Source organism: Brienomyrus brachyistius, chromosome 3 (genome assembly GCF_023856365.1).
Source record: "Brienomyrus brachyistius isolate T26 chromosome 3, BBRACH_0.4, whole genome shotgun sequence".
Classification (NCBI taxonomy): domain Eukaryota; kingdom Metazoa; phylum Chordata; class Actinopteri; order Osteoglossiformes; family Mormyridae; genus Brienomyrus; species Brienomyrus brachyistius.
The window spans coordinates 35,510,201-35,536,052 of NC_064535.1; the positions used below are offsets into that span (position 1 = coordinate 35,510,201).

The 25,852-nt window shown below is 48.5% G+C and overlaps 2 protein-coding genes across 4 annotated transcripts; both read left to right on the forward strand.

Annotated features, from left to right (window-relative positions):
* Positions 1 to 6,621, forward strand: LOC125739333 (ras-related protein Rab-21-like). The gene is made up of 7 exons (XM_049009336.1): positions 1 to 374; positions 3,168 to 3,227; positions 4,177 to 4,284; positions 4,409 to 4,472; positions 4,781 to 4,835; positions 5,069 to 5,157; positions 5,781 to 6,621. Exons 1-7 carry the CDS (start codon positions 243 to 245, stop codon positions 5,918 to 5,920), a joined length of 648 nt encoding a protein of 215 aa, XP_048865293.1. The 5' UTR covers positions 1 to 242; the 3' UTR covers positions 5,921 to 6,621.
* Positions 6,622 to 8,817: 2,196 nt separating this feature from the next.
* Positions 8,818 to 25,509, forward strand: tbc1d15 (TBC1 domain family, member 15). 3 transcript variants are annotated; one of them, XM_049009312.1, is made up of 17 exons: positions 8,818 to 8,935; positions 9,783 to 9,881; positions 10,348 to 10,413; positions 10,767 to 10,908; positions 12,583 to 12,787; positions 14,480 to 14,582; positions 14,932 to 15,129; positions 16,753 to 16,881; positions 18,136 to 18,239; positions 19,015 to 19,109; positions 19,737 to 19,853; positions 19,979 to 20,079; positions 20,793 to 20,892; positions 21,891 to 21,988; positions 22,375 to 22,491; positions 23,192 to 23,278; positions 23,668 to 25,509. In XM_049009312.1, the coding sequence occupies exons 1-17, from the start codon at positions 8,918 to 8,920 to the stop codon at positions 23,872 to 23,874; spliced, it is 1,986 nt and encodes a 661-aa protein (XP_048865269.1). In that variant the 5' UTR covers positions 8,818 to 8,917; the 3' UTR covers positions 23,875 to 25,509. The 3 variants fall into 3 exon arrangements, with proteins under 3 accessions (XP_048865269.1, XP_048865270.1, XP_048865271.1); XM_049009313.1 differs by having other exon boundaries at positions 14,480 to 14,576; XM_049009314.1 differs by lacking the exon at positions 8,818 to 8,935 and adding an exon at positions 8,977 to 9,310.
* The last annotated feature ends 343 nt before the right edge of the window (positions 25,510 to 25,852 follow it).

Sequence of the window (25,852 nt, forward strand, 5' to 3'; positions counted from 1 at the left end):
GTAGAGGAAAGACGCCATTAGACGGACGGTCTGGAGGCAGGGGGGCCGTGCTGGTGCTGCTGGTGCCGCTGGTGGAGCGCGATCCGCGTCTCATGCGACCTTGTATCCTTCGTTTCTTTTTTTCCGCATCCGGTCGGCGTCGCGTCCAGGGCGTCTAATGTGACTCGCCAGCCGCCCCCCGCCCCACCTCTCCCTGCTTTTCTGCCACTTCGTATTCCGAAGACGGATCGTCCCGGTCCAGGATGGCGACTGGGGCCGGTAAAACACACTCCTTCAAGGTTGTCCTGCTGGGAGAGGGATGCGTGGGCAAGACGTCGCTGGCGCTGCGTTACTGCGAGAACAAATTCAACGAGAAGCACATCACCACCCTCCAGGTGGGCAAAGGGGCTGCAGGGCGCCATCCACTGGGGCGAAGGGGCGGCAGGGCGTCCTCCAGGTGGCTAAGGGGCGGCAGGGCGCCCTCCAGGTGGGTGAAGGGGCTGCAGGGCACCCTTCAGGTGGGTGAAGAGGCGGCCGGGCGCCCTCCCAGAGCTCAGGGATCCGTCCCGGCACAGAGGATTCGTATGTTATGGCTGCACTGTGCGCACTGTCACTTAGTGTATAAGCTGTGTTGTTAAGATATTAATTATGAAATAGATTTAAAGTTGGAATGCGTATTCCAAAGTCCATTAGTTTAATAGTAAGGGCAGATTATCTGGAGCCGGAAGGCAGGGGCTGGTGGTGTTATTGGTGTCTACAGAAAGTCAGAAAGTATGAGGTTGTGGTTCTGGCGGAGAGAAAGCCTGGGTCTTTGTCTCTGTGTGAAACGCGTCCAGGCTGGTTTGCTCTGCTGGGAGACCTGGGGAACATTGCATGCGCGATGTGAGTTGCATGTGAGTTGTTGCATGCAACAACTCACAAAGTTGTTTGAGTTAAACTGTCAGATTGTTCTGTATGCCGCACTGTGTTTTAAAGTGTTTCGGCACAAAGTGACATGACTCACACGAGCCTTTTTACTTCATACCCCTACAGCTCTTCCAGTTAACTATTAGACAGAAACTGTGATTGTGTTCTAATCGTTTCGCTCACAGCATTAGTATCACGGGATACATTGTAAGCTTAATTGTATAAAAGTTTCTTACTCTGTGACTACAGAACAACGCTGATGTGATGGCACCTGCCATCAGCTACCTGTGGCGAGTTTTCTGTTGCTCTGGTCACATGACACGTCTCTGATGTCACCACCTCACACTTACAGGTGGGTCGCACTAAAAGTGCAACTCGACCGCGTTTTAGTGGCCGCAACTGCTCGTTATTCCTAAATTGGCTGAACTTCACAAATTTCCTGAATTTCTCATGCTCTTAACAAATAGCTGACTTCTGTATAGTGGTTGCACTTGGTCTCTCTGGAACTTAATGGGCGGGAAGGTGGATTTCAGAGCAGTGTTTTGGTTTATCTGGGGCTAACAGTGCCGGTGTTTGTTTAGTGTCTGTTTTCCCCTAAATTGGGCAGCTCATTTTCTTGCGAAGCCAAACAGCTTCAGCAGGCGATGGACGATTGAGGTCTGTATCACCAAGCTGGATTTCTTGCTTAACCAGATAAGTTATCAGATTTAAGGTAATCTGGGCCAAATGTAAGTGAACGAAGATAGTCTATTTAAAGTGGGATACCTTAAAGGGAGGCTGTGTTGGGGAGCTGTTCCCGTGTTGCTGAGAAGCTGTCATAAGCTGTTATCAGACCTGCCCTAAGGAAGGAAGGGCACCTCACTTTGGTTTTGCTGATGATGTGAAATTTTCATACTCCGCTTTGTTTCTTCTCAGCTGGACAATAGTGGCAGGAGGGACTGACTTTCCTTTCCATAATACTGTGGTACTGCGCTCATATTACCCTGACTTCTGCATACTGGGTCTTATTATTACATTGGTTACTGCTTTGTTATTTGTGGGGAGAATACAGGGGTTCTTTTCGGGAACTTTCTAAAGTTTATATTCTACGCTTCTTAAACGTTTTGCTTCTGTGGATATAAGCTTGTAATTTTTTTCTGTAGGTTTCCTGAAAACAAACACAGAGGATACAGACAGTAATCCTATTGTTCCCAGCTGGAAGCAGTGCAGAACACGCGGGTCCCAAGATGCCACTGTACTGGCTTCTCTGGTCTGGCAATAGAACTGGCCTACCCAGTGTCACTGTAATCTCTGTCGCAAGGTACTGGTCACATGTATTCCAGTGTTCTCTGCTGACAATTCATAAAAATGACAAAGAAAGTTCCCCCTTTGTGTCTGCCTGCCATTGTGTGTGTGTGTGTGTGTGTGTGTGTGTGTGGGGGGATGGGGGGGGACTAGGGCAGTGCCTTTTGTTTAAAAGTGTCGTTTTAAAAGGAAATTTCAATAAGTCACTGCCATCTTTACAACAAACGACACTGTCAGGGGAAAAAAATGATCCACTTTCGAAGCAGTGCTTCTTTCCCGTAGGTGAAGGTGATAACGTGCCGTCTCCAGTCAGGCATTCCTCTCTGCTGCGTGAGGAAAGTTCTGAACTTGTGGTTTTCGCTGATCGTGCAAAACAAGATGAAACACAAGCACACAAGCCAGCTTATCTTGCACACGACTGACGATTCCCCAGAGCTTCTGCTCTTAACCCCCCTGCCGTCTGTCTTCTTCAGCTGAGCCCTGGCAGAGGAACAAGGGATTGTCTTCTGAGCGACTCTAACTTGGCAGTTTAGCTCAGCCCTTCAGTTCAGCTCCTCTCCTGCTGTTAAGTAATATATCTAATGAGCTATTATATAATATAAAACACACACATGTCCTTCTTTTTGCTGAGCAAAATCATTATGAAGAAATTCTGCCATATGTATTGAATCATGTTTATATCTGGCATAAGACTTATTTGCTTGAAAGATGAATTTCAGATGGTGTTTCTGGAGGTCCGTGTGTCGGATGGTCTCTGCTGCATCTTAGGCCTTTGTGCCTGGGTGTTACGTGGCGACTGGTGTGGGGGGATCATAAGACCCTCATAACCGGGGAGCACAGGCAGGTTCTGCGGCCCAGTGCTGCATCGGGGACCTGAGGCCTTGCCGGTCCCTGTGAAGGTCGCAGGTGCTCGGAATGCAGCACTAGTGGGCTCCTGCAGCCTCGCTCCCGGCCATGGCGGCCACGCCTTTCTCATTCTGCCTTTCCGTCTCTTCCAGGCTTCCTTCCTGACGAAGAAACTGAACATCGGAGGCAGAAGAGTGAATCTCGCGATATGGGTACGTCGACTGCAGCTCTGACCTGCTTCTCAGTGCGCGCGGCTTAGACTGGCTGTACGGGAACGGTTTTAACTGCCAGTGATTTGGAGGGTCATATGACCAGCTCACATGGAGCAGCCAGTCCACAAAATGACCCCCCCCCCCCACTCGCAATGAATGAGCATGAAGTAATTAAAAGATAACTAATATGACCTGAAATTTGGAAGCTTGACAGAAGGAAACAACACGCAGAGTGAGAGAGAGGGGAATCCTTAGCCATCATCACCTGGTGCACTGTACCTCGTGGTCCCCTGCACTATACTCTCCAGTGTACCTCGTGGTCCCCTGCACTGTACTCTCCAGTGTACCTCGTGGTCCCCTGCACTATACTCTCCAGAGTACCTCGTGGTCGCCTGCATTATACTCTCCAGAGTACCTCGTGGTCGCCTGCATTATACTCTCCAGTGTACCTTGTGGTTCCCCTGCACTATACTCTCCAGTGTACCTCGTGGTCGCCTGCACTATACTCTGCAGTGTACCTAGTGGTTGCCTGCACTATACTCTCCAGTGTACCTCGTGGTCCCCTGCACTATACTCTCCAGTGTACTTCCTGGTCGCTTGCACTATACTCTGCAGTGTACCTCCTGGTCACCTGCACTATACTCTCCAGGGTACCTCCTGGTCGCCTGCACTATACTCTCCAGGGTACCTCCTGGTCACCTGCACTATACTCTCCAGTGTACCTCGTGGTCGCCTGCACTATACTCTCCAGTGTACCTCGTGGTCGCCTGCACTATACTCTCCAATGTACCTCATGGTCGCCTGCACTATACTCTACACTGTGCCTGGTTGTCACCTGCATCATGCTCTTTGCCTGTGTTCTGCATCATTGAGAAGTACCTAGTTGCCCCCGCTATGTTTGCTGTGTACAGAATAGCCTGCTCATTACCTCCTCTCTGCTTAAATGTAGGACACAGCAGGACAAGAAAGATTTCACGCGTTGGGACCCATATACTACCGAGACTCTAATGGAGCTGTATTGGTGTATGACATCACAGATGAGGATTCCTTCCAGAAGGTGAACCCACTGGTATTCTGTGTTTAATGATTCCAATAAATCAGACACAAAAAGGTGACATTTGCCTGTGTTAAATACAGACTTTGCTATGACTCAACAAGCACTTCTTGCTTTCCGACTTCAGGTGAAAAACTGGGTCAAGGAGCTACGCAAAACGCTGGGGAATGAAATATGTTTATGTATAGTGGGTAAGTTTCTCCTTCTTAACTGGGTGTTACACTGACACAGTGAAACAAACAGGCCAGGCATTCCTTGATCATGTTGGCAGAGTCCTGCAGTGACTACAGATGACTGTACAATGACTGTTTGATGCCAGTATGATGTTCCCAATCACGACACCCACTCCCATGTCTGGGTTAGTCTTGTTTGTTCCTGCTCTGAATCACTGGTTATAATCTGTATTTGATACATCGATTTGAGTTACTGTATTTGATTAGTGAAAGACCTAAATGAAAAGTCATTCCTCTTAGTAATCTCTGTCATTTTATTTGCACAGGGAATAAAATTGATCTTGAAAAAGAGAGACACGTATCCGTTCAGGACGCAGAGGGGTATGTGTCATGGACCAGCTTTATGATTATGTAGGATCGTTATGGAATTGCAGAATATCTTCTGGAGCTAGTAGTGAGTCTGTTTCAGGTTGCTAATGCTGTGCTTGTAGTCTCGCTCCTTCTAACACCAGCCTGATGACAGGACACTGCTGCCCCTGTCTTCTGTACGGCACGTTTACATTTCGTTGCGTCCATGATCAGTAAACGAGCCTGCCTTTGCACACCTGTTTCAGGTACGCAGAGTCAGTGGGCGCCAAACACCACCACACATCCGCCAAACTAAACCGAGGGATTGAGGAGCTCTTCCTGAACCTCTGCAAGCGTAAGTCAGCACAGCTTGTGGCCTGACACGTTAAGCTTGTCACCGTGGTTGGAATCTTCGCAAACATTTACTAATTTATCTGACGTTCGTATTCAAAGAGACTTAAAGTGAAAGGGAGGATTACAGCAGCAGTTCTCAGTCCTCTTTCTGCCGCCTCCCCCCGTCAGAATGTTTTCATCCCAGCCCACACTACTTTCAATCTGCCTATTAAGGAGCATATGAGCCTGATTATGGGTGAGTTGGAATGAAAACATTCACACGGGCGGGAGGTGGTGGTGGGTGCCTGGAATAGGATTGAGAACCACTGGGTTACACTTATGTGTGTTTTTTGGGATTTGAACCCACAACCTTTTGCTAAGAATGGTTAGTTAACACTTTGGTCTTTTTGTTGAGCTACAAACTCACGGTGCACTAAATCTCTTTGTGGGTGTCTGAGGTGAGTTTGTGAATGCAGAATCCATTCCCTTCCCTGCTTATTTGACGCTCTGTTACTTAGCGTAATGATTTTTTGCGTCCATGTCGTGCACGACTCGTTAAATGCAGTCGTCCTTGGGATGTGACCGTGGCTTCTGTCATTTCCGCTTGGTGGTTTTTACAAGTGGGACTCCTCTGTGGGCTGCTAGGGATGACTGAGGCAGCGGAGATGGAAGACCAGCAGATGGGAAACCAGACCGGAGTTGCCCTCCGGAGAGGAGTCCAGATCGTGGACGACGAACCTCTGGGGGGCGTGGCCTTAGGGGGGGCGTGCTGTCCATCCGGCTAGCCTTCACACCCATGGCTGCCGGCAAACCCCCAGCACAACTGTCTCTGACAATTTTCCTATCGACTGCCAAACATTTACCACACAGGCCACGCCTGGTTAACATGCTTAATAATGCCCCAGTACAGGCAGTTCTCCGCTGATGTAAATAATTTGTTCTACAAAGCCTTATGTATGTCAAATTTTCTGTAATTCAGATTTACCTTACAACGTCATTCAAGAAAGCAGACAACTCAAAATTACTAGTAATACATACTAATCAATACAAATAAATGAACAGATGAAGTGTAAATTTACTTATGAACGTATGTCGCCATTTTGTGTTAGTGCTCCCATGACCTGTATGTACTCCGTCATCCATATTTGTTTTGTACAAATCTGGATCCACTTAAGTGGAGAGCTGCCTGTATTTTTCATACCATAATGCTGCTGAGAGCAAAATGATGAACCTGGGGGGCGGGGGGGATCTGATTCCCTTCCCCCATCCTTTGGCGTCTCCTTTGATTTAACCAAAAAGTTACAAAAGGCCTTGCAGAGATTCGCTCCGCTCAAACAAATTTGCATACAGGACGTGTTTACTCACCAACACATAGCATCTGCATGAAGAACTGAATTTTGCTTTGTTTGAAAAACTGATCTGTATAATTTAATAACATGTATATGTTATATAAAAACTTATTAAACTGTTTTTATATTTTTGTGGAGCTTTCTGGAAGGTCTACAGTGGGTGTTGTTCTGCTTTTAATTCGGCAGATGATTTCTATGTGCCCAGTCTTATTAAGCCTGTCACACTCAGTGCGTTTGTACCTTCCGAGTTGGTATACGCACTGGAAGAGCTCTGTGCCACGTGTAATGATTTTATCTGCTTTTCCCACCTTTTTCTCAGGGTGGGCCAATAACATTTGAATCACAGCTGCCACTGGAAATGTACTTTTTTGGAATTGTAATTTTTTAACTGCTAGCGCTGGCAGTGTTTTGTAACAGACCGATTATAATAATCTACAATGCAGAGATGTCAGATGTTGTCATTGGCTACATACATATTGTATAGTTTATTTGGGATTGTGTATATATTTCCTTATGTATTCGTTCCTATGTCATTTGCATATATTTGGCTCTTTTCCAGTACCTGCCAGGTGGCCAGACAAGCACTTCATATGACCCAAGACATTCAGATGTTCAGTTTCAGAGAAACACAAGTGTGCGTCTCTCAATAACGGAGATGACCCAAACTAAAATAACACAACTGTTTCTCACATTTAGACCAAAACAAAAGCCCCCTTTATTCCATGATGCAGATTGAAACAAACTGGCACTTAGAGGAAGGATATGTCCACATGTGACATTCCTCTTCACGCAGCATTTACATCTTCCAGTTGGCTGCCCAGCGTCAGAGTTTGGGTCTTGAACAAGGCCCTTAATCTCCCCAAAAAAATTTTCCAAGGTGTGGGACAAAGGCCTGACCCTGGGTTCTGACTCCAAGCTTTTCTCTCAGCTTTATATACATGTGTTTGTCTGTTACAATGGAGTGCGTGATGAAATATGTGAACATGAAAACATACCAACATACTTGTGCTCATATTTACACAAATGACATATTTCATCTAAAGCCTTGCATTAAAGGATGCTGACAGAAATTGAGAAAGACAATACTTAAGGCACTACAGGTGTCTGTGGATAAAGGAATTTGCTTAAACAATAGAATAGTTCACCCTGACACACCTTATGCATACCAGGCATATACTTTGGGGCATAGGAGTGTCTGCAGAGTGCATTGTGTTACACATCTGCAACACGACTGCTCTTCTTCTGCTTCCTGCTGAATGAATTTGATGGGGATGATGAGGTCAGCTGGCGTATTTTCAGATCGCCACTGAGTGACATGCAGATTCTAGATGACAGCTGGTTACTCTGCATAAGAGCTGGTTGCTGGTGTCTTTCGGGACTATAAACCAGCTCAAGTATAGTCTGTTAACCTGTTGAAAATATAGCACTGAGCTGAAACGTTCTCTTTGTGTAAGCTATTATGTTGATGCTTTACACGTTTTTCAAAGTGCCATTTCTAAATGATTGGTTAGCAACTCTGAAGGTGATCGCCGGGAGCCCCTGTACATCACTGCCGACAGTAAGGTCAGCTTTCCACACCTTTAACCAACAGCTAACCAACTTGACACACTGCCTAATGCTTATTGCTCTGGAGGGACATGAAGCGATTTTGGTGAAAAGGGCATATCTGACAGGGGAATAAGTAACCTGTAATGATATTTTAGTACATCAGGAAAAACTCATCCATGGAAGGGAACCTGAATTATACTTCAACTGGTTTGACCTTTCAGAAATTACGTCACTCTCTTCTGGAATTAGAACGAGTCGGTGCATGAATTAGTCTTTATCTAGGCCCGTAAAACTTTATTACACAATGTGAAAACCCATCAAGACACACCGTCGGGTCACTAAATACAAATGCTCATCTACGTGATTGATGTATTAATTAATTGTATCGGGTGTCATGGGCCCCCGAGTTTAAACTTTGGAGATAATATTGAATCTTTTACACCTGCACTAGAAAAGAAAAGAGCAGGAATTTGTGGGGGCTGGAGAGGACGCAGGTTCATCGCAGGATATTCTAATATGACAGACAGGCTAGTGAGCAGCGAGGATATAAAACAAATTACTGCTTGGGATATTCATCTTTAAAATAATAATAACGATTTTACAAACGATCGTATTGACTTATCGGATCAAAGAAGCTTTGCAAAAGTGCATTCTTTCTTTTGCACTAAAAACTCATAAGCAACACGTGCGCTGAGTCCCAGCTAAAGTACGCGAAACACACCAGCGTTATTCTTTGATAACGCCTGTATTTACTCGGACACGAGCCCTTGGGCGGGGCTAAGAACCGATCATCTGCTCATGCGCGCGGACTGCCACGCGGAAGCTGACTCGTCACTGTTGTGGCGCGTGATCGCTGCTACGTCATCGTAAACAGCAGCAGGCGATATGGCGGCGGCCGTCAAGGTACAGCTGGAAAAAAACACTCGAAAAGTGAAATTTAATGGATAGTAAAACCGCATTACGCCTAGTTTCCGAAACGGGATGTATCTGCATATGATACGTGCGCGTAGCGGCGTTATTTCACTCAGCGAATGCTGCAATTCTAGGCGTTTTTTTAACGCCCATCTGTGTGTCTGTGAGATATTTCAGCTTTTTCCAGACATGACCTGTAACACTCACCCAGTCAGCTAACCGCGTTAACGTTCATAAGCTGCTGGTGAAACTAGCTGCCAACCGCAGACCTTATTGTGTGTTTAAGAGCAGAACAGCGATGAGTGACGGCGTGCGCTAGCGAGGGACTGGCCGTGGCGATGCCGGTCTGGGTCGATGTCCCTCCTGGTTAGTGTGGGGAATGTCGCCTGACTAGCTGACTAGTCCTGATAACTTAAGTATACGAGTGTCCTCAGAAGTGACCTCGTGTATGTCACAATTTCGCTGCTATATTCGGGCCTTGGGATTCATTTCCAAAGCCTGCGCAGCATCTGTGACCCCATGAGTTCCGGTCTGCAGAGAATTGCAGCTTTATATCCCCTGTGAAAGTCCACGCATCATTCGGATTGTTTTAATGATTTACAGATACCAGCTAAAACCTTCCTGCCCTTTAGAAATCGCGGAGAGACGATGGACGTTCTTCAATGAACACGGTGGCAGCCAAATTGTAGTAATATCTGAATATATGAAGTATACAGGAAACATTTGGCTTAAACTTTCATAATGCACATGTCTCAATACTTATCTTTTTTGTGTCACTTCTCACCACATTTTACATACAAATGATGACTTTTGTTTTATGACTTTTCCTGTCACACAGGTCATATTTGAGCAGGATGGGATATTCATACATCCGGGCGCCGACAGCTCTGAGTTTCAGGATTCCCTTACATCTGGGTTTCTCCGCATCTTGGATAAGGTAGACCTTGAATTCTCTCCCAGTTCAGGAGAAAACGTGTGTGTGGCAGAATCTGAAGTACCTGTCGCAGTACAGTCAGGGCAGCCATCCCACGTGTCAAATCCAACTGCTGCTTAGTCGCATGTCAAGCACGTTTGCAACTTAGCATTCTTGGTACTTTTAGTGATTTACTGATGCATATTACCTGTTTTACAAACATTCCCTATTAAAGATGGTGAGTTTTATTATATGTACACAAGCAGTGTTTGTGTGAAGATGCATACTTAATGGAACGAATGATACTGTGTACGAATGACACAGCTGTAGCCGTTTCTACATTTACGGTATTTAGTGAGAGAGGATGGGGCCTATTTGTTTTTAAAGGTTGCTTGTATTTAGGCCATTTTCGCTATTGCTTCAGACAAAGGTGAGCACTAAAAATGTGGTCTTTCTGCAAAGACATTGAGTGCATTTTCTCTCTCTGCAGGATGGTGAAATACTGGTTGAATATAAACCTTTGGAGGATTCGTCTAACATGCTGTGTGCTGGCAAGGTTTGATTTACAAACTTCCTTTAATGTTTACTATAGGGGAAAATGTGTACTTTTCCCCATTCACTAAGATTTCTGTGTTTGCTTTTGGGGGCAAAATTTTCCTTAAGTCGTGTCTACAGATCTTCTGGGTGCCACCAGGTGTCTCTAGGTTTTGCTAAATGGTGCCCGCTTCCCCATGAGCTGAAATTTACTGGAGGGATTAAAAAAAAAGAGCTTTACGGCCAGTAAAGATTGAATCGATTTGCCTCTCGTTGATTTGAACCTGCGTGTAATTTCCGAGGCAGGCTTGCATTTATGGGCTGTGGTTCACCTCCGAGCACTTTGCTGAGAACTGTGATGGCTTTGACCTGCAGGATTCCAGCTCGGTGGTTCAGTGGGCTCAGTGTCCGGGAGACAGACGCCACCGATCTGTGGAGCAGCAGCAGAGCTATGAGACTGAATGGGACATGGTGAACACAGTCTCCTTCAAGAAGAAGCCCTCTGCCAACGGGGAAGGTGAGTGCCGCTGCTGCAGAGGTTCCAGGGACCGGTGTGTGACGGTGCTCTTCCCCAAACTTATGAAACATGGGAAGTCTTCTGAAGACACCAGACCTCGGGAAAAGGATGATTCTGGCTATTGGGGTTCGCAGAGAAGGACTGCAGCGATTGATTGGCTGCTGGTCCTGATGACTGCCTTCCAGGATCTCGGAGAGGTTTCTGGGTTTAGAGATCAGCCTGCTGCCTTCCTCTCTGTGAATCATGTTTTCGCCACCGTTAACAATCTGAAAATCCTGGAAATAAAATGTTTTTGAGGCATTTTTGCCACGGTCCTACGGAGCTGCCTACAGCCAGGTGCGGGGCATTTGGTGGAAAAGTACGGAACTCGTATGTCTCAGGTGCGGGCAAAACCAGCTGCAAAGCAATTTACTGCATTGCATGTTGGCTACCGTAGTGAGTTCAGAATCACAGGGGCAGGGAGCATAGCAATCAAGGGCATGAGCCGGTACCCCAAAGCTCCAAGGGACAGCTGAGACGAATACGCAGCTGTGTGGATGAGAATCGGACTGGAATGTGGCAGAGAGACAAGTACAAGTACTTTGGAATTCTTGCACGGTTCCCTCAATCAATATTAAAAAATGACAAGCAAGATTATTCAGGTTTTATTCTAAAATTAAGTAAAATTATTAAATATTTTAAAAGATAAACAAGGTGCTTAAATGATCGATAAATAAGGTGCCTTTGAGTCTCAGAGTTAGTTGTTGAGGGACTGGTTTAAGAGTTCAGTTTGACTACGTTTACAAGTGTCTTAGGTTAATCCAATCAGCTAAACCATTAACAGTAAGTGGGGATCAGTGTCAGGCGAGAGAACAGCACTTGAATTTTCAGTCTTTTGGTGCTGACTTTTGTATTTCAGGTAACTTCAGGTATTTTTTTCCCAAGGCTAATCTAATCCAGGCTTCCACGCATCTATTCGCCTCGAATGTCAACACGTCCGTGTCCTCTGTTGGAGTTGTGCTGGATATTATAGCACTGACACATGGCTAATTGATGCGCAAAAAGACTAATTGCTTCGGTTTGTCCTCTATAAAAACAGGCCGCAATCAATCTCAGACGGACGGCGTGTATTAATCAGCCTCCGTGCCGCACACTTGCTGCGAATGTTTAAATGTCAGGCTGGATGAATTAAAGAGGCTCCTGCTTTTTTGTACATGCATTAGAAATGACATTTAACGGGCCCAGTGTGTCACTTTGTGTTAGGAAATCCTCCAAAATGTGCCGCCGCACCTCTGTCCCCGGCGAGGGTCTCAACGCTGGAGCTCCAGGGTCGTACGCGCCGTGTCTGAGCTCATCAGTTGATGGATCAGTCTGAAATCTCTTGGTGTTCAGTACTTTATCGGATGCCAGATGAGTTCCTGGCCACTGCAGAGCTGCCATCCCTGTTTCCCAGCTTGTTTGGATGACAGCCCATCGTGTAGTTCCACTCCCAGAGATAGCCGGACACAGGCTTCCAGCAAGATCAGATGCTGCAGCGATAAGGATGCAGGGAGGAAATTGTTAGCAGTCTCCTGCAGGGGGCGCTAATTTTAAAGGATATTTATGGGTGTAGGTCCCCAGAACATAAACAGTGCACCTACCTTTACTGCATTTATCAGGCTTCTGAATGGATGGGCTCTCTCTGTCCCGTGCCAGCACTCTCCAGCCCTGCCCCGGAGCGGACTAGGGGGGCGTTCCTTTTCAACGTGAGTGACCTCAAGACCATCAAGGTGAAGACGGAGGGGTGGTCCCGCCTGATCTTCTGCCTTAAGGAGGACGTCACCCTGCCTGACCTCCACTTCCACCAGGGTGGCAGCGATGCCTTCCTAGACTCCCTCGGTGGATACCTGCTGCTCACCCAGTATGTGTCCGAAGCCGCTTCCCAGGGAATCTTATCCAATCTCATCGCGAGGTTTCCGGACAAACACTTCTGAATGGGGGAGGGTGGATATAGAAAAGAGTCTCAGGCCCTTTAACGCCTCCCTGTTGTGCTGTTTCCATGCGTGGCCTGTAAAACACCCTTTGGAGTTGACATGTGACATGATGTCACACTGTCGCATGGCCAATTGAGGAGAGTTTCTAACCGTGGCTGTCTTCTTAAGTACAGGGTCAGATTTCTCATAGAGAATCTTACAGGCTTCATTTAAGTGCCCTGCAATGGACTGGTGTCCCATATAGCGGTTGTTCTGCCGAGTGCCTTGAGTTTCCTGGGATAGGTCTCAGGGCGCTGTGGCCCTGTTTTGTGTAGGTTCTTGGAAGATGATTGGATGGATGCATAGATGGATAGGTGATGTAGGCATGAAAAAGATCAGAATCAGTGCTTCGTTGCCTGATTTCTTAAGCATGCTGTTGTGCTGTGTTTTTCCTCCAGTAGAGGGCACCTCTGCCTTTTGTAACCTCATATTACTTTATCATGCTGTTTTAATCATGATCAGCAATTGTTCTTTCGTATATGTATTTAAACATTATAACTGCCAACTTGGTCTTTTATGGTTTTCAGTATTCAGGGTGAAATCATTATGGGTATATTTTATGTGGCCATTTACGATGTCACTGGCAGTGCGTGACCAGGCACTGATCTGTGCTCACTGTGCCCTGAGAGACAGTGAAACCACTGATCCGGATACATCTGTGCTGATCCCCCTCCCCACATGTCCCATGGGCTGAGGGGGAGTCATGTGATGCCACCCAGGTGTCAGACGTGTTTATCGGCATTATTTTTATTTTACGCTGTGATATTTGTTTTTGCACCCGACTGTTTGCCGTAGCACATGGCTACTCAGTGCCTGCTGCCCTGTTTAAGGGTCACTCCGAGGCCTGGGCCCATGCTGGTGTGTAATAAGACATAATTATTGTGCACTTCTTGATTATTTCCTGCCGGGGGCTGGGTTATTGCAGATCTCTTTTGTAACCAAAATGCTGCGGTCACACGAGGAGCTCTGTGTCTTTCGGAGAGTCCCTGGCGCTGCAGGAATGTGAACATGCAGGCCGCTCATGTCCAGTCTGCGCTCATCTACCCGACTAACTTCTCCGAAATCCCAAAGGCCGTGTTCATCGGGTTGTCGAGTACAAAGATTGCGCTCTGAATCCAAAAACCGTTCCCTGTGCTTTAATCTCCTGGCTCTTAATGTGGCCAAAGAAAATCAATCCTGATTTATTTAGATCACACGATTTTCTCAGTACTGACATCTGTCAAGCACGTAAATTAATGGAAATGGTGTCTGTTCTTTAGCATTGACTCCAGCTGCTCCGTTGCTGGGTCTGACTGGCTTAGATTAGATGCAGATTCGGAGGGACATACAGTTTTTAACTTTTTGTTTTAAAGCATCCTGGAAGCCAGCAGGACTGCAGAGCAGATGGACCTGAGCCCGGGCCTCCTGTCTCAGTGCAGCTCCGCAAAGTGGCGGTGTAGAGCGAGACAGACGTGTGACATGGAGCAGTTCAGTTCTTTGCTGCTTCAGTGTTTAATACCGAATTACCATGGAAATCCCAGTACGTGTGACCTTTTTGCAGGGTGAGCCGTTCTAACTGTTCCTTCTCCATCTGGCCCCAGATCTCCTGGCGATCGGTCCATCCTGGTGGTCAGCAGCCAGAGCAAAGCGCTTTCACAGTCCTTCGAGAACCTGCTGGACGATGCTACATTTGGGCTGGTACAGGTGAACGTCGGAGGCCAATCTGCTGCAGCTTCTAGTGTCCGCTGCTTAAAATATCGCTTTCCTGATGCAAACGAAGGAGTCTCTTCGTATTTTCACACAGTAATGGGAAAGTGTTTCAGCCAAATCGGATTAAAAACAAGCTAAGTTACATTTCCCCCCTTCATTGATCATTGATAGCATGTAGCTAAAATTGACAGGAAATGAATGTACATAAAACCACTTTCAAAGGATAGTCAAACAGCAGCCTGCATAGAGTGCATACAGGGTGGGTTTCACTTTGATTTACCTGCACGTCTGTACAGAAAATAATCCTTCAGTCATTTTAATTCAGTCCCATCCTGTTTCCCAGAAATTTAAGAACGACCCTTACACAACGACGCTGGGGGGCTTCTCCAAGGTGACCAACTACATCTTTGATGCCTTTCGTGGACCGGAAATGGCACACCGGCAGCGGCCGGCCGAGGAGGTGGCGGATCTGATCAGCGAGGCCATGCCTGGGCTGGAGGTCAATCAGCAAGAGGAGCCGGGCTTCGAGGTCATCACCAGAGTGAGTATGCCCATGCACACTAGGTGGCAGTATGGAGGTTCAGTGCGGCATGTTATAAATGGGGCGCATCACAGTGTGAGCGTAACAGAGTACTTCTCTGTGTAAAAGCTTAGTAAATATATCCAGTGCTCCACCTTTAAATATGCAGGTGCCACATTTCACCACTTAAGGGATCATCTCAAAGGTGCATCCATGGGAAAAAAGCAGCATTTAATTATGAAGCTAATTAACAGCCTTTAAATTATATAGTGCATCGGTTAATTAGTTCAAGCTCTGTTGGGTGGATTTAAGTACAGCTCTTTCACTGTGGTGGCAGAGGCGTGGCTCAGAGCGGCGAGTCTTTAGTCTGCGAGAAGGATATTAGGTTCTTGCTGATCAGGTGGTGACATTTTGAAGGAGTGATGCTCCCTGGCCATCTGTTACTTAGTCAGCTAATGTCAGGTTTGCAGCTCGCTTATCGGGGGTCACTTCACAAGTATCTTGAAATTTAAGTGTGTCTGCGTAGCTGAAGAGTTCAGAGGCTGTTGCGGCGCAGAGGGGAGTCTCACGCAGCAGTGTCATGCGTGATGCCTGGGTAAAACAGCTAAGGGTGGTTACAGCCAGTCATGGATGCCAGAAAGCAGACCCCCGGCCCGGCATCCCCGCTGTCGCAGGTGGACTCTGGGGTTGGCGGTCTGAATGAAAACCAGTCTCTGGCTCTGCTTGTGGGAGCTGGAGTCAGATTGTAAGTCACATTTTTGGTGGAGGGGATAACCACGGGAGCATCGGTGAGCCCAGAGCGCGCTGGGCCCTGGCCTTGATGCCGGGGATCGAGGCAGTGACAGGATGTGTGGCGTGTTTCTTGGTGTTCACATGGCTCCAAGATCAAGTGGGAAGAACAGAATTTCTGCGGGAGCCCTAACTGGCAGTCTGCTTTCGTCAGTGGAAAGGGCTTCGCTTGTGTACCCAGCTTGAAGGACCTTCCTACTCTGTACTCGTAGGGGCACTGATGTCTGACAGTGTAACCTCTGAAGTTTAGTGCTAGCAGTCATGCGAAATAGCTACGTTCTTGTTACGTATCGCAGATGTTCTGCTAGGTATCCGATGGATACTCATACGGCTGTGCATCGTGTGGTGAACCTGCTGGTGCCCGAGCACGTTCATCTGTATTGGTAATTAAAAAGGCAAAACAAGCTTTTTGTGGGTCTCAGTTACAAGCATAATTATTAGCTATGCTCTTATCTCAGAGCGGAGTTTAATTAATGCTGCTGGTTTCCACTTATTATTTTAGCCTCTAACCCTCGCTTTAAATGAGCAGAGTAGCTCTCTGTGCAGACGTGAGCTGGGGACATATTTGGGATGAGGCGTGGAGATGGAACGGAGGTGGTGTCATGTACGCGGATCCGGGAAGAGCAGGGTGGAGCATCCAGGATGCAATGCGGTGGAGGGCTTTGAACCCGTGTATTGATTTGCACATTTTATCAGTCCCCTAGAGTGTGTGCTCCAGCAGAATCAGCTCCACTCTCCAGGTTTCTGTGGAGTCGAGTCCCCAAGGGTGAGCCCAGAGGATCTGCCGGCTCCGTGGCCGGAAGGCTCTCCCTTGGAGCACCCAGTCTGCGCTAACAAGCAATCTGCATATTCCAGATTGATCTGGGCCCCAGACCGGCCGTGTGGAGGGGGGAGCCGGTGTCGGCTGAAGCCTGGGCGGAGCACATGGATGCCGAGGGGAGAGTGCAGAATGTGGCCCAGCTGAAGGAAGCCGTCTTCAAAGGGGTAAAGGCATATGCTTCCTGTCCTGTCAGGCCTGCAGGGCCCCCGCTAAAGAGCTTCTTTTGTTAGAAGCAGATTCACACCTTACCTCTACCTGTAAAATACCTCCATTTGCCCACTTGCTCTTATCTTGCTGAGTATGTTTCTTGCAATAAATGTCATTTTGGGGGTTCCAGATTGTAGTAGGGACTATGCCATTTTGGGCGTTCCAGATTGTAGTAGTAGGGACTATGCCATTTTGGGCGTTCCAGATTGTAGTAGTAGGGACTATGCCATTTTGGGGGTTCCAGATTGTAGTAGTAGGGACTATGCCATTTTGGGGGTTCCAGATTGTAGTAGTAGGGACTATGCCATTTTGGGGGTTCCAGATTGTAGTAGTAGGGACTATGCCATTTTGGGGGTTCCAGATTGTAGTAGTAGGGACTATGCCATTTTGGGGGTTCCAGATTGTAGTAGTAGGGACTATGCCATTTTGGGGGTTCCAGATTGTAGTAGTAGGGACTATGCCATTTTGGGGGTTCCAGATTGTAGTAGTAGGGACTATGCCATTTTGGGGGTTCCAGATTGTAGTAGGGACTATGCCATTTCTGGGGTTCCAGATTGTAGTAGGGACTATGCCATTTCTGGGGTTCCAGATTGTAGTAGGGATTATGCCATTTTGAGGTTCCAGATTGTAGTAGGGGCTATGCCATTTTGGGGGTTCCAGATTGTAGTAGGGACTATGCCATTTTTCCCCTCAAGCTTCTTTGTAAAATTGTTGTTTTAAGGAAGAATATCTTTGATATTCCTGGAGGTTCCTTTTTTAAACTGATCTAAGATCTGATCAGTTCTGGATTTTTTTTTATCTTCTTGTGAAATGTGTACTGGACTGAAAATCCAAACTCTAAAATTAACAAATGAGAACATCGGCCTGCTTCACGGCTACAGGAGCGGTGATATCTTTTGCCGGTCTGTTGTACCCCAGCGTGCACAGTCTGTACGGCATCGGTGAAGTGTGCACATGTGTTCTGCCAAATGGATGGATCTGGGTCACCTCGCCAGAGTGACCCATTAATGTTTCCCCTCCCCGTGGAGCCGACCTTGTCTGACGAGCCAGATTGTGGGTGGGGTGAGATCCAGGGCTCAGGTGATAGCAGAAAGCCGGGGGGGAGGGGGGTCCACACAGAGACCCGGCAAGGATACGAGGTGGCTTAACACGTCTGCTGCTTCTCGCTTATGCTACTGCTCTCTGCTCTTCCTCCTCCTCATCCTCCTTAGGGTCTGTGTCATGCTGCCAGGAGGGAGGGTTGGAAGTTCCTGCTGGGGTACCTCCCCTGGGACACCACGCGCGAGGAGAGGAAGGGCCTGCAGAAGAGGAAGACGTGAGTGGGATTCTGGGCTCCGGTGGGTGGAGGGGGTTTGTAAAGAAGAGGCGGTCCTCTGTATTACTGTGAAAATGCAGATTCCTCCTCGGAGGGTGAGCGTTCAGAAGCAGCCCTAATCCACTGTAACAATAAAAGCATGAGCGGCCCTTTGCAGGGAGAGGTATCATGCTTCCGGTTGGTTTAGCCTCTAATCCAAGGTTGGCGTTGGCAGTGAAAACTTAAAAAGAGCAAAATCGGAAGAAAAGTTTATCCGATTGCGTCTAAGTATTGCAGCGTTATGCGGCGAGATGGTCTGGATCAGGCCTGTGCTGTGAGTATGAAACTTCTATTGCATCCAAATAAGGTCAGATCTCTGCAAATGAAGCTAAAGCTGCTAATAGTGCTAACTGAAGTACCCATTGTGGCTTCATGCATTTTCTATGTGTAGCTCAGGTGACCATCTAGACTAACCTCCCCGTGAGACCCGGCTGAGGCGTGACTGATCCTTCATTCACAGGCGGCTTGCTGCTTCGCTGCTTTTCTCATCGCTGTTTTTCTGCCCCCCGGATATGACCTCATGACCTCTACAATCTCAGTCAGTATTCATGGGAATACAAGTCGACCTTGAAGCAGTCCGTCTCTTATTCCGCAGTCAAACAACGTATGTCATAACAAATTCTCGAGTGGGGACTGAGTGCTGCTCTAGGTCTGTCCAGCAGGAGGCGCATCGGGACGTGGGACGTGGCCGTCTCTGCTCCCTGACTGTTCCCACTTCTCTCCCCCTTCTTGTCAGCGATGAGTATTTCAGGATGAAGCTGCAGTGGAAGTCCGTCAGTGAGGAGCAGGAGAGGAGGAACTCGCGGCTGAGGGATTACAGGAGTCTGATTGGTGAGCTCTGGCCCTGATGGGTGTGATGCGATTTTTTTCCCTACACTGACGCTCAGCCATATAACACAGAATCTTCTCTCGGAGTGTGGACTGCAGTCTGCTTAATGCCAGTCTGTATGCGTCCTGCAGCTGTACCCGCTTCATCTTGGGAGAGCTACCTTCATATTTAAGGAGCACAAACGATGAGACTCGCATACTCCCCAGTCCTGGTACTGACCTAGTCACGGTGGCAAGTGGTGGCGAATCGACCCGGCGTTTTGCTGAGGCCTCAGTACGGCCCTGTCGGGAAGAGTCAGAGCTTTTAGACACCTGCTTAAACCCAAATGACACCAAATTAAATCCACACTAGTCTGTTATGCAGTCTGCTCCTCAGTTTCTGCATTGCATTATAAAGTGTGGCTCTGGGACCATCTGTGTAATGGTGTTCTGCCTATGAACCCTGTCGTGTGCTGAGATCTGAACCGTAAGGTCTTCAGAGCTGTACTTGAGGATGGTGGATGGACTGATCGCATAATGTTTAGCTCACAGTTGGACGGTAGTTTTTTTGCAGGATTATCACTTGATGGCTTGATATTTCGTTAAAGTAGGACACTGGACTTTCATGCATCATCCTTGGTGTCTTTTCAGAGAAAGATGTCAACAGAACGGACCGAACCAACAAATTTTACGAAGGGCCGGACAACCCGGGGCTGATTCTGCTCCACGACATCCTGATGACGTACTGCATGTACGACTTCGACCTGGGTGAGTGTTGGTGGGGTTAGGGGGTGTAGAGTTTGGGCAGCTCACTGGCATGGGCACCCAGCCGTAGTGCTGTAACGTTCCCTGAATCGCCACGGTGACCCTCCTCCTCCTCTGCTAACCTCTAGGGTACGTTCAGGGAATGAGCGATCTGCTCTCGCCGATCCTGTACGTCATGGAGAATGAAGTGGACGCTTTCTGGTGCTTTGTGTCCTTCATGGACCAGATGGTAAGGAGATCTTTTTCTCCCTACCTTATATTTCACAGCCATAGTGGTTCTGCATCATGTTTATGGATTTAGGTTTGCACTCAGATATTGTGGCTTAGGGCTGCTCTGTACCAGGTTTTAGATAACATCTAAATGGGAGACTTCCCAGCGCTATCAAATACTGATGTATGCTGCTGGATTGGATGGGTGATGGGGTGTTTGGTCACCGTATTCAGCTCTGTGGCCGTTGATTACAGGCCTTATTTCCATATTATGGAATTCTGAAGTGTGATTTGATTGGTTCTCCCGAGTAGCAGTTTATCTCTATCAGCCCGCTGACCACTGATACTCCTTTCCATTCAGCTCATAACATACTGGTTCTTATATCCTTAGTTTTCACTGCAGATGTCTAAGCTCACTGTTTTATTGTTGCAATAAAAAAACGTGTTTCTTGGCATTGGTGACCAGTGAATTCGTTACGGATAACCCCAGTAATATGGTGGTGGGCTGGATTTACAGAGCTATGTATCTTTGGGGACATGCAAGTCTCTGCTACTCTGCAGGTGTCATACGGAAATGTATGAAGATGGCACGGGTGACGCCTGCTTGATCTCCACATGGATGTGGAGCCGGCCCTCTAGTTCACGGGTCGCCGGGGCGGCGAGTTATTGTGTCCGTCATCTGTGTGTGTGTGTTCAACGCAACTGACACACTTGAATTTGTTCCTCGGGCAGCACCAGAATTTCGAGGAGCAGATGCAGGGCATGAAGACGCAGCTGATACACCTGAGCACGTTACTGCGGCTGCTAGATCAGTCCTTCTGGAACTACCTGGGTAAGGAGGAGGACCATATGAGAGGCAGTGCCTTATGGGGGGTGGGGTCTTATGAGGGGTGTGAAATTATGGGCGGGGGGTGCTTAAGACCCCACCCTTGTGAGGGGTGGAGCCTTGTGAGGGGCGGAGCCTTATAGGGCGGGATCTTATGAACAGAGGGTGCTTAAGACCAGGGAAGGAAGGTAAGAACCAGGCTGCTGCTTACGGCGTAGTAAGGCTTGAGGAAATGTGCTTCCGATGGCCATGCGACAGCCGATTAGTGGGCCCGGCCAGATGCGATTTCTCAAATCGTGACAGTTATTAATAAGGGGGCGTGAATGATGAAGGTGCTGGGGGGGCAGCGTGTTCACTCCTTCGTGCGTTTATCACGTTCTTTACGTGGCGCCTTTCCCAGCGAGCCGGCTAATCCCGTGTTCTCCTCTGTCACTTTAAATTCCGCGTCCGCCGTAAGATTAATGTGGCTGTGCCGGGTTCGACAGCGTCCGCGGGCCTGGGCTTGGATTGCTCATGCTGGCCATGTTTGCTCGCGGACAGTGATAAACGACACGCAGAGCCGTGGTAATTACTCCCACGTTTTCATAAAGCGCTTCCTGATAAGGTGGCTCCACGTTTCCGTGCTTCCCAGATAAACAATGGGGAAATGCGCATTAGGGCAATAAAAACGGAAATCCAATAAAATGCAAATGTTATTGTATTATTTATGGCTTTAATTTAGGCCGCGATGGGAAGGTTTCGCAGAGTGTCACAGGAAAACAGTGTCGCTGTTTTTGTTTAGCTCTTTTCCAGTTCAGAGTTGGTACTGACTGTCTTTGCAGCATTAATTACCGACCACCTCCTGTTCACCTCCACACCCCCAATAAGCAGATATACTTTCATGAAGTATCCTGTTTAAATTTGTTCTAATAAGTTTTTCTGCTTACAGATGGTACCTTGCAGGGCACCGGGATCTGGTTGGGGGGGGGGATTGTGTCTCTAGTGACCTGGATCTCTCTCCACAGAATCCCAGGATTCTGGTTACCTGTACTTCTGCTTCCGCTGGTTGCTGATCCGCTTCAAGCGCGAGCTCAGCTTCCAGGGCGTCCTCCGGCTGTGGGAGGTCAGTCCCCCCCCCTCCTCTCCCCCCCCGGGCTTCTGCCCCTGAAGCTTCTGATGGCTCTCCTGGTCCATAACATTACGTCTGCTTCAGCGTTACTTGTATGTGGCCCATGGTTCCTTTTCTGCACTTTCCCGGTTTTATCCAGTGGTTTGTCGGGCAAAAACATCTGCTGTGCTGCAGTTACAATGGGGGGAATAAGCAGGGCTATCTAGTTAAAAATGATGACGAGGGCAATGTACAGTTATCGTCCGTTACTGTAGAATAACTGTGTGTGTGTGTGTGTGTGTGTGTGTGTGCGTGTGTGTGTGTGTGTGTGTGTGTGTGTGTGTGTGTGTGTGCGTGTGCGTGTGCGTGTGTGTGTGTGTGATGGAACCCTGTTTGTCCAGGTCATGTGGACCGGACTCCCGTGCCAGAATTTTCATCTGCTAGTCTGCTGTGCTATTTTGGACTCGGAAAAGAGGAAGATCATGGAGGAGAATTATGGATTCAATGAAATCCTGAAGGTAAGCATGGTGATTCCACACCATGACCTCCCGGGGGCGATATTGCGCCCAGTGTGGAGACCCCTCTGGGACGTGGGAGTACCGTGGATGTGTGCGGAGATCCCCAGACCTGTCTTCAGCATTCACCTCCCCTGTACTCCCAATCAGTATGGGCCATGTTTTCTGAGGACTGGGGGCATAAGGCAGGCTATTAACGCAAACTGAGAGCAGTTCAGACCCTTCTGGGCGCCTCTGGTATTTACACCTATACTGCAGGAACGCTTCCTTTGGGGAATTAAAGGCCCTAACCGGCCTTCCACTACGCCTGTCTTTAATCGCCTTTTCTTGGAGATGCCGACCTGCCTTTGAATGCTGCCTGCATTCTCAGCGAGGCTGAAATCAGACGTTAACCAGCCCGCTGGGCCTGTTTTCATGTACTTACCATGTGTGGGGGGGGGGGGGGGGTACAGCTTGATGTCTGGAAAAACGGGGGGGTGGGGGGGTTCTGTCAGCAATTTTACGGTTCAGAGTGGCATGGAAGAGTTCTTTGGGCAGGCTGTTCACATCGCTTTTAGCTCTACTGATGATGTCATTTAAAGTGTCTTACAGGATCTGCTCAATTCCACGCTGGAGCATTGGGGGGGGGGGGGGGGGTGCGGTGGCCTTCTGCTCACATTAGTGTGTAGGAATGTCTTTCTAATGTGTGTCTCTTTTTGAACAGCACATAAACGAACTGTCAATGAAGCTGGACGTGGAGGAGATCCTTCAGAAAGCAGAAGCCATCTATAGGCAGATAGAGAGCTGCAAGGTGTGTGGAGCAGGAGGGTTTGTGTGTGTGTGTGTGTGCATGGTGCATCTCTTTCTGTGTGTGAGCGTGTGTCTGTGTGCTGTGTGTGTCTGTGTGCTGTGTGTGTGTCTGTGTGCTGTGTGTGTGTCTGTGCTGTGTGTGTGTCTGTGCTGTGTGTGTCTGTGAGCGTGTGTCTGTGAGCGTGTGTCTGTGTGTCTCTGTGTGTGCTGTGTGTGTGCTGTGTGTGTCTGTGTTCTGTGTGAGCGTGTGTCTGTGTGCTGTGTGTGTGCTGTGTGTGTGCTGTGTGTGTGCTGTGTGTGTGCTGTGTGTGTGCTGTGTGTCTGTGTGTGCTGTGTGTGCCCGTCATGCGTGCCTATTATCTGTAGCTGCCTCCATTTCCACACTCTCAGGATCTGCCGAGTTCTGTGGGAGAGATCCTGGGATTCCAAGCTGACCGCGAACAACCCAAACTGGACGGCAGCGAGTTTGGACTCCTGGACTCCCCGCAGCCGCCCCGGCGATGGCACACGCAGGATTTAGGGGAGGACTTCATTCCCAATGGCAACGGACATTTGAGGGAAACACACGATGTTTACAAATTAGCCTACATCTTGTAGCGAGGGAGCCTCTCAGCCACGGAGGCTTTGATATGTTAATCCTGTCAACAAGCAGTGTTGGGTTTCAGTTTAATATTGGTTGCGGTTTCCAGATGTAGAGTTGGGGAAGGGGGGGGGGGACAGGAATCCTAAATCTTAAATATTTTTGTAATTCCTTGTATGACATTATTTTTCTGTTTATAATCATTCCCCCTCGGGAGCCGAAGGTATTTTATCATTGACTAAGTTGCATTTCTTTTTCCTCATTGATGAATGAATTATTTTGCTGACTGAGAGTCCCTGTGTGGATGGCCGATGCATTTCCTGCGTCTTTTTTTTTTTTTTTTTGCGTTGCGTGGCCGTTGTTTGTCCGTTTGCTTGAATCATGATGGCATATCGCGATGCACAGCTTTGCAGTGGCAGCTGTCCACTACTGGCTACTGTCGTGTGTCTCTGTCTGGGACCGGGGGGGGGGGGTACCAAGAACCCCCAGAACTACGGGACAGATGAAAAGTACCCAAACTCTGCCTTACTCAGTACCACGTCGACCTTGGTTTCAGTTAAACGCAAAGGCTCGCCACCTTCTGAGCGTGACGTTTCTCATTTTGGCTGTCTGACCACCACATGTGGCCCCGGTTCTGCAGAAGTCACGCGAACATCGAAGGAGACCTGTGTGTGGGCGCCGTGCTGCCCTGGTGTTCTGTGGGTGGCGCCGTGCTACCCTGCTGCCCTGCTGCCCTGCGGGTGGCGCCGTGCTGCCCTGGTGTCCTGCGGGTGGCGCCGTGCTGCCCTGCTGCCCTGCGGGTGGCGCCGTGCTGCCCTGGTGTCCTGCGGGGTGGCGCCGTGCTGCCCTGCTGCCCTGCGGGTGGCACCGCGTGCTGCCCTGCGGGTGGCGCCGTACTGCCCTGCTGTCCTGCGGGTGGCGCCGTACTGCCCTGCTGTCCTGCGGGTGGCGCCGTGCTGTCCTGCGGGTGGCGCCGTGCTGCCCTGCGGGTGGCTGATGGAGCTCTGAGCGACATGACATCAGTTCCTCTCTTCCACGCAGCGACTGGTGGGTTGTCACAAAAGCGAAGTGGTCGGTGGCCCGACCAGGGGGTGACCTGTGATAGTCGCTAAGATATTTTAGTTAGATTTACACCTGAATCTGAACTGGCTTGGATGGTGTGGCGTCCGGTCGCCTTCAGTCATAGCACAATTCCAACACCAACGTTGAATGACAGACTGAATCCTCCCATCCCTGGTCGATCCCCCGTTAGATCAAAGAACAAAAGACTCATATATGGGAAAAAAAAATCAAGGAAAACAAGTGACCTTCGCATCGATGTTTGGTTTTGCGTGGGAACGCAGTCAGCTGTGCACCGGTAGCTTTTGCCTTCTCCAGTTTCAGTTTGTCGTCCTCAGAAGCAGGTGTGGAAAAGGTACCCCCCGCACCCAAGGCAACGCACTGCTGTGTGGACAGGAGGCTCCGGAAGGTTCTGCGAGAGCCGAGTTTGCTCCGCTGCCTGTGGTCGTTGTCCGGTACAGCCTGAAGTGAGCAGTACTCGAAGCCCGGGGTGACTTCACAGCATTTCCGTGTGCTACATGTTTGTATATTCTTGATGATTGCAATGTTCTGGTTTGATATCATCTTTGATAAATAACTATGCTTGAAACTCACAGCTGCTTGTTTTTCTTTCTCAAATTGCGGAATCTCGCTGATATCGTCTTCATCAATGGAATTTAGTTTTTTTCTAGCGATTTAGTATCATCACCTGGTGCAGGAAGACGTCCAGGACAGTGAGCCTTTGTTTAGTTTGGGTACTTCTCCGCTGCTTTCCTTGCTAAATGCGCCGCACTTCCTGGAGGCCAATTGTATGTGAAACACGGTAAACGTGGACACTTGTGAAGTTTGTGGTTCTCCTGGAAGAGCCATATGTGACTCAGGGCAGGCGGAGGGCCCCATGGTGACAGTGTTGCTCTGGGATCCTCTCTGTGTCTGCATAAGCTTCTTCATACGCCG